This window comes from Nestor notabilis, unplaced genomic scaffold, assembly GCF_000696875.1.
Source record: "Nestor notabilis isolate BGI_N333 unplaced genomic scaffold, ASM69687v1 scaffold32225, whole genome shotgun sequence".
Taxonomy (NCBI): Eukaryota; Metazoa; Chordata; class Aves; order Psittaciformes; family Psittacidae; genus Nestor; species Nestor notabilis.
In genome coordinates, this window is record NW_009930300.1 from 1 (window position 1) to 10,236 (window position 10,236).

The window sequence follows — 10,236 nt, forward strand, 5'->3', positions numbered from 1 at the left end:
GAGCGTCGGTAAAGTAAAGAGTGTTTTATTGACCAGGCAAGCCCGGGGGCAGCGTGGGAACGGTGTAACAAAGTACCAGCCCTGCAGCAATCGGGACGTTAAAAAAATCGTTTCTACCGCGTAAAGAGTAGCTGTGGACTGAGGTCAGTGGCCTGCCAACGTTGGTTTTTACAAAATAAAGTGTCCAGTCCTCGCTCGTGAGAGATGTTGGATTAAGAAACGGCACGTGTGGGTACATGTATATACATACATCCATGTTAAACGCTGTTGCTACAGGTACATTCACACTTGCTCGATATTCATTGTTTCCTTAAAATCATACCATAAGGCCTTAGCTTAAACACATCACTAATAAAGAACAAAGTTTTCAAGTACTCCTCCACGGATCTCTAGCTGATTTACTGTGTTATGATTTGGACCCCACGGGTGCAAGGAACAGAGGACTACGCTGTATTTGTTATTTTACTTTTTTTTTTCCTTGCAAATTTTAGTACAAAGAATTCTCAACATGTATTCATAAACCTGTTAAAATATCAGCAGTTGATACCATTATACCTTTTAATGCATAAATGAAGAAAAAAAATTATGATAGTTCTTGCCTTTAGACAAGTAAATTGAAGAGAGCAATCTTTTTGTGGTGAGTTAATTAAGACTAAATTCCAGAGAAGCTGTACATAAAGTTATTTAGTGCTAAAAATCTACAATACAGTTTTCAAGTATAAGATATTGAAATATTATTGCCAATAAATAGTTGTGCTGTAGTCAAAAGCCATGGTTCCTCTGTTGAATCATTCACATCTCAACATATTAGGATTTAGTTTCTCACTGAGTTTATGTATTAAAATTGCTAATTCTTCTGTGGCTTGGGACTTATCTTCCAAAAGTTCGTAGCGAAGACTGGAGATATCCTGTTTGATTTCCTTTAATTCACCTGTATTAATCATTGAAAGAAATACGCATTAGCAAAGTTTAATACTCATTCAAATACCGTTAAATCACATCAATGTGTATTTCAGATGACCATCTCAAAATGTTCATGAGAGCAGATACATGGCAGGAAAGGAGGCTTTACCTCTTCTCATTCCCAATGAGATGCGAGTGTGTCTCCACCCCTAAACAGTACCAAGAGTATTTTAATAGCCCACCGTTCCCTAATGTTGTGCTCCACATGTAGACAGGACATCAAAAAGCACAGGTTTTACACAGGTTAATGAATTAATCACACAACACTGCTGAGCAGCTGGTAAATATTAGTATCCCCCTTCGAGAGAGAAAGGGCAAAGGGGTTCTTTTCTGACGTAATGTGCCAAGATCACACAGGAAAAGTGTGGCAGAGCTGGCAGTAAAACTCACAGCTTCTGAGTCTCTCTCCTCTTCCTTACCAATATCCTTTGAATTAGAAAAAATCAACCAATTTAAAATTGTGTTACCATTTGACACAAACATAAAACTGCACTTAAACGAAAACAGTTGTCAAGGCCAGGCTCATAACAAGCAACAGGATGCTTTCCATCATAGGATATTCAGCTCAAGAGCAGAAGCTTCTTAAACTATTCGAATACTATTCTTCGAGCAAGTGTGAGGTATGTGAATTCTTACAGCTCTGACTAGGACTCTGGAAGTGTGCATACAGTTAATGGCTTCCTCACAAATTTCCACTGTAACTGTGCGTCACGTCTGTGCTCTCATTTTCCACCGGTAAAAGTAGGGCCCATAGTATTTCTCAGTTCCACTTCTTTGGTCCTACTTGTCCATTTTTGTTGTCACAGGCATATGCACACTACTGTCTGAGTTCAGTGCGTTAGAAGTAGAAATAAACCCTCTTTTTACCTGAAACTTCCATACTTCACTGTAATGCCAATTCCTACTACAACACGACAAAAATAGTCTCTATTGCAATTGTAGTCTCTTTCTTACCTTCATTTACTTCATCATTTTCTTTGTCCACTTGTGCTTTCAGAACGTAACGTTTTATCAGTCTTTTCATTATTTGCTGCCAAATTGCAACAGTTAAATAATCAGGTGAGCACATATAATTAAACACTATTAACTTTTCCTTCCCATCTCCCTCACATCTGTGTAGGTGAACAAATGAACAGCCTCAGACAAAGCAGTTGCCTCATATGGGTTTTTTGGTGGCATGCTGAGATTCATTATTACAATAAAGTACCTTTCTCATCCTCTTATTTACAGAGCAGCACAATTTTTTGTAGGCAACAGGACAACAGGAAAATATGTCTAAACACACCTAATTTAGGCTGTAGAATAGGTCAACTCTTTGTTGAACTCAGTTCACATACGAAAGGATGTGTAAAAGATAAATATTTATCTTTTAAAAAGAAAGAAGTTGAGATTTTACACTACCACAGTGTATGTAAAGGATTCATTAAGATCTTATCTGTATTTTTATGCTGCAACTGCCAGAATTCCTTGTATGTACTAATATTCTTGGAGTGTGTTACCCTATCTAATCTAATGTAGGTCGTCTAGCTGGGGTTGCACAGGTGGATTACATACCTTCAACATTTTCACAAGAGCTCCTATCTACTCTTCTATTTCTGAGCTGGAAAGATGACAGGAAGGGAATATCTGTCAGGCTCCTCTTACCAGAAAGGAGCATACCCATCTGCAGCAATGTTGAATGTCACACTTCAGATGAGAAGAAAGGGAAAATAATGCTAATCTACTCAGCTCAATGCTTTCACATCCCTTCCTCAGAAATCAGTTTCAGATGTTTTCTTCTCACACTTTCCAAACTAGGGCACCAAAGGAAAAAATCTAAGTTTTTTATGGGCTAGTTTTTAAACTCTTTTTTAGAGTACCATTCCAGAGTTTGATTTCTACAGGAGGTTTTCTTTATCTGGTGAAGGCAAAACGTACTTGAAACACAAAATTCTGCTAGTACCTTCACACAGTTCTATTACTCAAAACAGTGGCCACTGTATGTACTTACCTGATAGCGTGTGGGCTGATTGAGAATGCTGTTAAAGCTGTGTGATTCAAAAACTCTGGAGTTCGACTGAGTGAAAAGGTTTAACTATGGAGAAATAAGAGAAAATTAAAACCTATTATGAATTCGCAGATAGAATTCAGCTCCTTTTTTTTTTCTTGGAAACATGTTGTGTGTGTCTCCATGGTCACTGTATCAAAATATTATTAACACCCACCCCCCGCACACCCCCAATTGTGTTATTTGTTGGATTTGTGTTTTTTTTTTAAAGGACTAATAATTTTAGCTATCCTGTTCACAGCACTCCTCCAAAGCAAATGTACTTGCACAGCTGAGGAAATAATGAATTATGACTTGGAGGCAGGGATGAGTGGCCAGAGTAAGGAAAAACTCTTTAAACTGGCTTTAACAAATTGCTGTTATGGATCTGCACTCATAACCCTACTTTTAACTACAAATACATGCTGAAAACCATTTCCACTTAGCTTCACATGTTTTTCCAAAGTGCCCTTTTCAGGAATAGTAATGCATTGGAAAAAAAAAAAAAAGAAAAGGTCATTGCTCACCCCTTCAATGATCACAAAGCCAGCAGATCCCAAATAATACAAGATTTTTGCAGCAGCAGGCTAGAAACAGAAGGGGAAAAAAGCCACCTTGTATGAGATAGCTAGCTTTGTGACCAATGCAGAAGGTTTGTTATTACCAAATCAAGAACCAAACTCTTCTCTCGGATACATTAATAAGGATTAATTAAAAAATGTGTATCCACTGGTAAAATTCAACCCCCTAATCTGCATGTCATTAATTTTTAGTGACACTGCATTCCATTAATGTTTGTAAAGAACATTTAGATACCCAAATTTAGAATGCCATTAACGCACTGAACATTATTACTATAGATCCCTCCCTCTTTCCTGTTGTCTTCTGTTGAGAACACAGCTTTTGACAGTGGGAAGTGAGTATCATACTGACCACACTTTATCCTTCTCCTGCCCTAGTGAAAGGAAAAGTTTTCTCCCCTTATTCACTCTAGTTTTTTATTTTGTTTTGGGTTTTGTTTGGTTTTGTTTTTTTACCCTGAACTAAAAATCTTCCTAAGAGAGGCTGAAAACATCCTTATTCAATATTTAGGTCATTCCTTGTGGGAATTATTTGCATCTTTGAGTACTCAGTTATTTTTGGTTTTATTGTGTTTTTCCAGTCATTGGACCTTGTTATCCTAAGAAAATGTAAAGGTATTTTTTTTGTTTGATATAGTACCTTTAGGCAGTCTGCAATTCATAGATCTGTAGATCTATGAATACAAATGCTTGACTAATTACCATACCATCATCACAAGCACAGATTATACCCTAAAACATAAACAAACCCAGAATGCTTTTCACAATTCTTCACTGCAATGAAAAGATTTCAGTACCTACCCTAGATTTGGAATTGCCCATTCCCATTTCAATATCCTTCTGTAGTCGTCTCCTTCTGCACTTAGAAAAGTTAATGATCCTCATGATGAAATAGAAAAAAGATTTGGGGCTTGGTACAAGACTGAATGGCGGAGGTAATGTTTTTCCATCATCAAAATACGATAACCACAGTTTAGAACGAGCAAACTTCCACTCTACATCACTGTCATCCTGTGTAAAGATATATAAACAGGTATGTGCTTTATTTTTAGGAAATGCAAAACTTTTTCCGCATGACAGTTCTTTCAGATATCGACCCTTTCTGGGTTTACAGAGAATGGTATTTGCTTGCTAGTAAGACTCCCAGTAGTTTTGCAAAAACGCAACCACTTATCAAGTCTATTTTAACTAAATTTCAGTTGTCTCTTTATGGCAACACCTCATTGACAATACTTAGTTGAAGCATGTGAACCATTTAAGTGTTATTTTTGCACTGAGTGAAAGCCAACATATAAACTCCTTGCAATTTAAAGTGGAACTTCTTTGGGTTTTTTAAAGTCGCGTTTTTCTCCTTAAACTGGTCACATGAATTTGGTACTTGCGTAAGTGATGAAGATTTAGCCTCAAGGCAGATGATTTAAAATGGTAGTACTCATTAGCTTATTACATAAAAAGTAAATCCAATTTATAATGGAATACAGAAAATGCAAGTTTTGTTGCCATACAGAAACTGTGTTAAAAATTGACATACTGATTTTGTCCCAATACATTCTTACTGAAGTACTCCAAGGCTAGACTTAGTTTATTCCAAAGGTGAAAAGTTGATTTATTACAACTATTTTTTCTCCGGATGAATTCCCTGACATTTTCCTGGAGTCATTGAAAATATTGGAAATGATGTATCCATTTGTATACTCTGTCTTAAACAATCTTTTTTATCCTGCTAGTGTGGGTGTGCACCTGCATCTGTGTGAATGTAGTACTTTAAATAATACCAGAACTCATGGTCTGAAAAACTGGCACTATAAATATGCTTTAATTTCAGCAATTTGGGATTAATTTTTAAAACCTAAGTACCTTCTCTACTTTAAAATTTTCTGAATTTTTTATTGGAGTTGGATGCTGAATATTGTAATTAGTTGTCTCTTAAAATTAAGATATTTTGTCACCATAATGAAATTCAAATAAACTGTATCTCATTTAGTAAGCAGTGCAGCCAATAACTTTGTGTGAAATTAGAATGTTCATTCAACTGAGCCATTTGGCAGATTTGGAGCAATACTGCCACTGTGTTTTCAGGACATATGGCAAAGCGCAGTGAACATAGAACCAAGTTTTGATATTGAACCTAAAGTGGAAAAAAGCACCTATTACAAACAAAGCACATAAGCATTGCAAAGTGTGACTCGGTCACAACAATCTTAAAGATGGTACCTGTACCATATTCCACCTCCAGAGGCATATAAATATAATAAAGTATGTTCATGTATCACTGTTGTGCAGAAGTGTCTAACTCCTGCATATTTTGCTAAAAAGTATGAGGACTGGAACTAAAAAACAGATCTCCATTAAAGCCCGCATCAAAATACATTTAATCTGTGTTCTAATGACATGTCAAAGATCGAAGTGTACTACATTAAGGAATTATGAAATAAGCATCCTAAGGAAACTGGAATCAATCACCCATGTCTAAAATGTTACGCCCAGTAACTTTGTTTTCTACTCCACAGCAGTCTTCATTTGAATATTATTTCAAATTTTAAGATTTCTGGATGGATGACATCTCCTTAGATGTGTATACATGGCACAAGATGAACGACTTGCTCAGATTCTGTATGATTCTGCAGCTTGGCTGGGTTGTTGGATAAAGTCAGTCCCGAGAACACGGTATTTTTCGAGATTACCTCAGTAAAGGAGATCACTCTACTCCTGTATAATCCAGATGTGCTCACTGAAATAATTCTTAGTAATTCTCCCCTTTGTCAACATAAAAGAAAACAACTTGAGAAGAGAGCCCACCTCAATTTCTTGATATGAACTGTTGATCATAGCAATCAGCATGTTGAGCAGAACTACCACCATTGTTACATTGTATATGCCATAAAGAACATATCCAATGTTCTCTATGAATTTATGATCATATTTGAGGACAACAGAGGTTACTTCAGACAAGCCAAATATTGACCAAAATAAGGTCTTGAAACTTTCTTCCACTCTGAAGAGAAAAAAGAGGAAGACATTATTAACTATCTACACAAATATGTATATATACTTTGTGTTTACAGTAAGTGATAAACAATCTCAAGTAATTTGTCTGTGAACCAGGTTTGTGGAGCACTGATCAAAACAACAAACATGGGAAAGAAGAATTCACAGTACATTCAGTTTCTCTGCTATGCTCCACCAGTTGGTTGCTCACAAGTCTATGTGATTAACACAAGGTAAAATTATTTCAGACTGCAATGAAAGCTTCCATTACACAAGCAGGACAGAATTTTGTCTTCTCCTGAGAAACCCGGTTTCCCACTGACTTCAACTGTCTTCAGGTTTATTTTAGACAGCATATGATACCTCACAGACTTTGTTACCTTAGTGAAAAACCTGCATATTGGCTTTTTACTTGAACAGAGCTTCATACTTACGTTGTAAAGGCTGGGTTTAGTTTAGCTCCAAGGTAGTAGGAATACAGTATGAACATTCCAATCATAAATGCAAGAAATACCATAATAAAAAGGACCATAAACTTGAAGATGTCTTTAACAGTCCTTCCAAGTGAAATCTGCAAGGGCCCAAAACTCTCATTTGCAGGCAGGATATATGCAATCCGAGAAAAGCTGAGAACAACAGCAATTGCATAAAGGCCTTCGGATATTATCTGAGGATCAGATGGGAGCCATTTATCTCTAGCTGGAAGATACAAAATATAGGAGTAAATACGAAGGGTTACTCATTTATCACAATGCTGAAAATTAGGTGTTGATAGGATTTTTCCATGAACATGTCTGAATTTAGTTGAGACAAATATTCGAAGAGTCTAGCAATTCCCTTATTCACAAGGAATAATTCTAAGTTACATCACCTTTTGTTAGAAGAAAAACTGTACTTGAAATAAGATGACATTTTCTTCCACAGCTTGCATTTTAACCTATGTAACAATAAATAATTCCTTATTGCTTTTCTTAAACACAACTGTATTATCTGAATAAGCATTATGCTAAAGCCAGAAATTTATCTGCATTTTGTATGCTACTGATGGGAAGGTAGCAGTGTTAGCTAATGAACAATTTAATTTATTAATCACACTAAGCTTTTCCCATTGTTACAAGTCCAGGATATAACCTAACCATTGAAATCATGAAGATTTATACCCTTTACTTCAATAGAAGTAGGATTCATCACAAACACATGCAAACATTCATCTTAAAGCTTCAAAATGCTTTATAGTGCATCCTACCAGTTTTTCTATGTTCAGATCTTGTTGAAGAAAAGTTAAACTCACCATAAGTAAAATATTCTATTTCTGGAGGAAGTGTAACCTCAGAGAGGTCATTCTCCTCAATGTAGTTGTCCACATATTGTTGTGCTTTTGTGGCCTGCAGGAATGCCAGAAGCCTTGCTGTGAAAGCAGCAATGAAAATGGACAGCATCCCAAAATCCAAAACATTCCATAACTGCAAAATATATTCCCTGGGTCCTTCCAGCCATAGCTCTTTGCATTCTGACCACATCATACCTACAAAAAGAGGTGAAAGAAATATTGCAATGTTGGACAAACTCTCTTCATTTACATTCTCTGCATTCTTCCATTTCATAAAACCAGGTGGTGCCAGCAGAGCAAAAATTCCCCTATTTGCAGTGTCACAGCATCATCACACACCTTGAGTAAGGCCTTCTTGGTTTCAACAAGGTTGATCAAATAGCAAGTTATGAATTGATATGTGAGGATAAAGCTCAAACATCTCCACATAGGGTAGCATAGAGCCATGACTCTGCAGTGAAAGCATTATGGCCTAACTACATAACAGTATGCTGTACTTCTAAAGGAAGAATGTTAAATATGGAAAAAGAACTCCCCTCACTTCCTTACCATTTATGTTCGTAAACCACTTTTGAATCAGAAGGATTCACTTCTACGGAGGATCACAACTATCCAACTACACAGATGACCAAATATAAAGGGCACAGTTACACTACTTATTCTCGGCAGAATAAGGTGCCTTTCAGCCTAGCAAGTGGAATTTGGCTATATGTAATTCAGTTTTGGCTGGGTAATTAAGAGGGGGTACTGCTGCCATCCCAAGCATATCCATAGCAGCCACGCACTGAATTGGCTTGAGGCTGGTTGTCCCCGAGTGCTCAAGAAATTTCTCACAGTGACCGAGTCCTAAAGACCACCAAACTCTCTGTCCTTGCCTCCTATCAGATAAAGAGGCTGCTCCACAGGAATGTATGCTGGCACTACCAAAAGGCAGCACACAAAGCATATGCATCTCTCTACTCTAACATAGTTTAAGACAAAGCAGGACTTAAAGCAGGACATATAGGTGATCCAAAAGGCAGTGTGAGACACTGTCAGGTAGCAGCCACCTGCTACACCTACCTCTTTTCTCTCCCACAGCCTGTAAAAGCTGAGAATGCTACATGATCATGCAGCTAACTGACATTCTGCCATGTAAAGCACCTGACTTGGATGAAGTGCAAGAAGATCGCATTTTCTGCCATATGGAGTTTCAAAAACGCTGACAGTTTTGTGAAGAGAAGAAGGAAAAAAAAAACCCCAACCAACCAAAAACCCACAAAACAACCAACCACACACACTCCAGCCCCCCCTCCCCACCTCAAACTACAACAACAACAGAGTAATGATAACTGTCTCATTAGCCCACTGACACTGTGATTTGCCCACGTGCTATGTCAGCACCAATGTCACATAAGAACTGCTGTGCTTTCTGGCACACGCTGTTACTATTTAAGAAAGCCATTCCAATGAAGTATAATTTCTGCAGTGTTCTCCTCAGCAAACCTGCTCTCCCGTTACAAATGCCAGAACTACCAAATAGTGCAGCAAATCAGCAAACAAAATTTTACCCCATGCTGCAAGAGGGGGCAGCAGAGATGCTCTGATGCTCTCACCAGTTCTAGAATACTGTCATCTGTCCTAAGGGTTTATTCTAACCATGCAGCAGCAGGAGCAAAGGTCTGGGAGTGGACTTTTTTCTTTTACAGTTTATATCTGCAGGAGAACAGTTGACATAAAAAGAAGGGGCTATATACCTACCAAGTACCCATACCATGATCAGCATTTCTGTCCAGGTGAATTGGGTAGTCTTCACCCTAAAGATCTGCTTAGGGTAATCAGTAACAGTGACATTCGGTAGTGTTGTTATACCTTCAAATCTGTCAGAAGCATTGAACACCAGTAGGCCCAGGAAAATGATGAAGGATGCTGCATGTGCCACAAATTTCATAAATGGGCTTCGAAGAATTCTTCCAAGCTGCAAAGGCAGAATGAAAGTTTTCTCAAAGGAACAAACTCTTTCATCAGACTTTCCAGAAGTGTACATGGGCACTCAAAGCTCAGGACGGTCTGAAACCTCATTTTTAAAGGATACTGAACTGTGATGCTTTACTATTTCAGACAAAAGCTTCCCAAAGGCAACCTCATGGAGTACATTGTCTTGTTAGGGAATGTTCATGTTATTCCATAAACTCTAGATGGCAATGTTTGAGGGGAAACACTCCAAGGAATTACAAACATACAATGGCAGTGAACAGGAAGACTTTGATCTAATGCCCACAGATATTAATGGGGGTGGAAGCTAATGGAAAATAATGGAAAATAGTTTAATAAATAAAAAATCTCCAAGAAGCAAAATGCTTTCCCTA

At 37.5% G+C, this 10,236-nt stretch overlaps 1 protein-coding gene across 1 annotated transcript in view; it reads right to left on the reverse strand.

Moving 5' to 3' along the window:
• Positions 1–343: 343 nt before the first annotated feature.
• Positions 344–10,236, reverse strand: part of TRPC3 (transient receptor potential cation channel, subfamily C, member 3) — a 28,169-nt gene continuing 18,276 nt past the window's right edge. Inside the window, exons 4-11 of the mRNA XM_010015339.1 lie at positions 9,629–9,845; positions 7,850–8,083; positions 6,993–7,257; positions 6,370–6,565; positions 4,372–4,581; positions 2,954–3,037; positions 1,918–1,993; positions 344–931 (exon numbers count right to left, since the gene is read on the reverse strand). Of these exons, the coding sequence (XP_010013641.1) occupies positions 789–931; positions 1,918–1,993; positions 2,954–3,037; positions 4,372–4,581; positions 6,370–6,565; positions 6,993–7,257; positions 7,850–8,083; positions 9,629–9,845 (1,425 nt within the window). The 3' untranslated portion in view covers positions 344–788. The remainder of the gene's footprint in view (positions 932–1,917; positions 1,994–2,953; positions 3,038–4,371; positions 4,582–6,369; positions 6,566–6,992; positions 7,258–7,849; positions 8,084–9,628; positions 9,846–10,236) is intronic.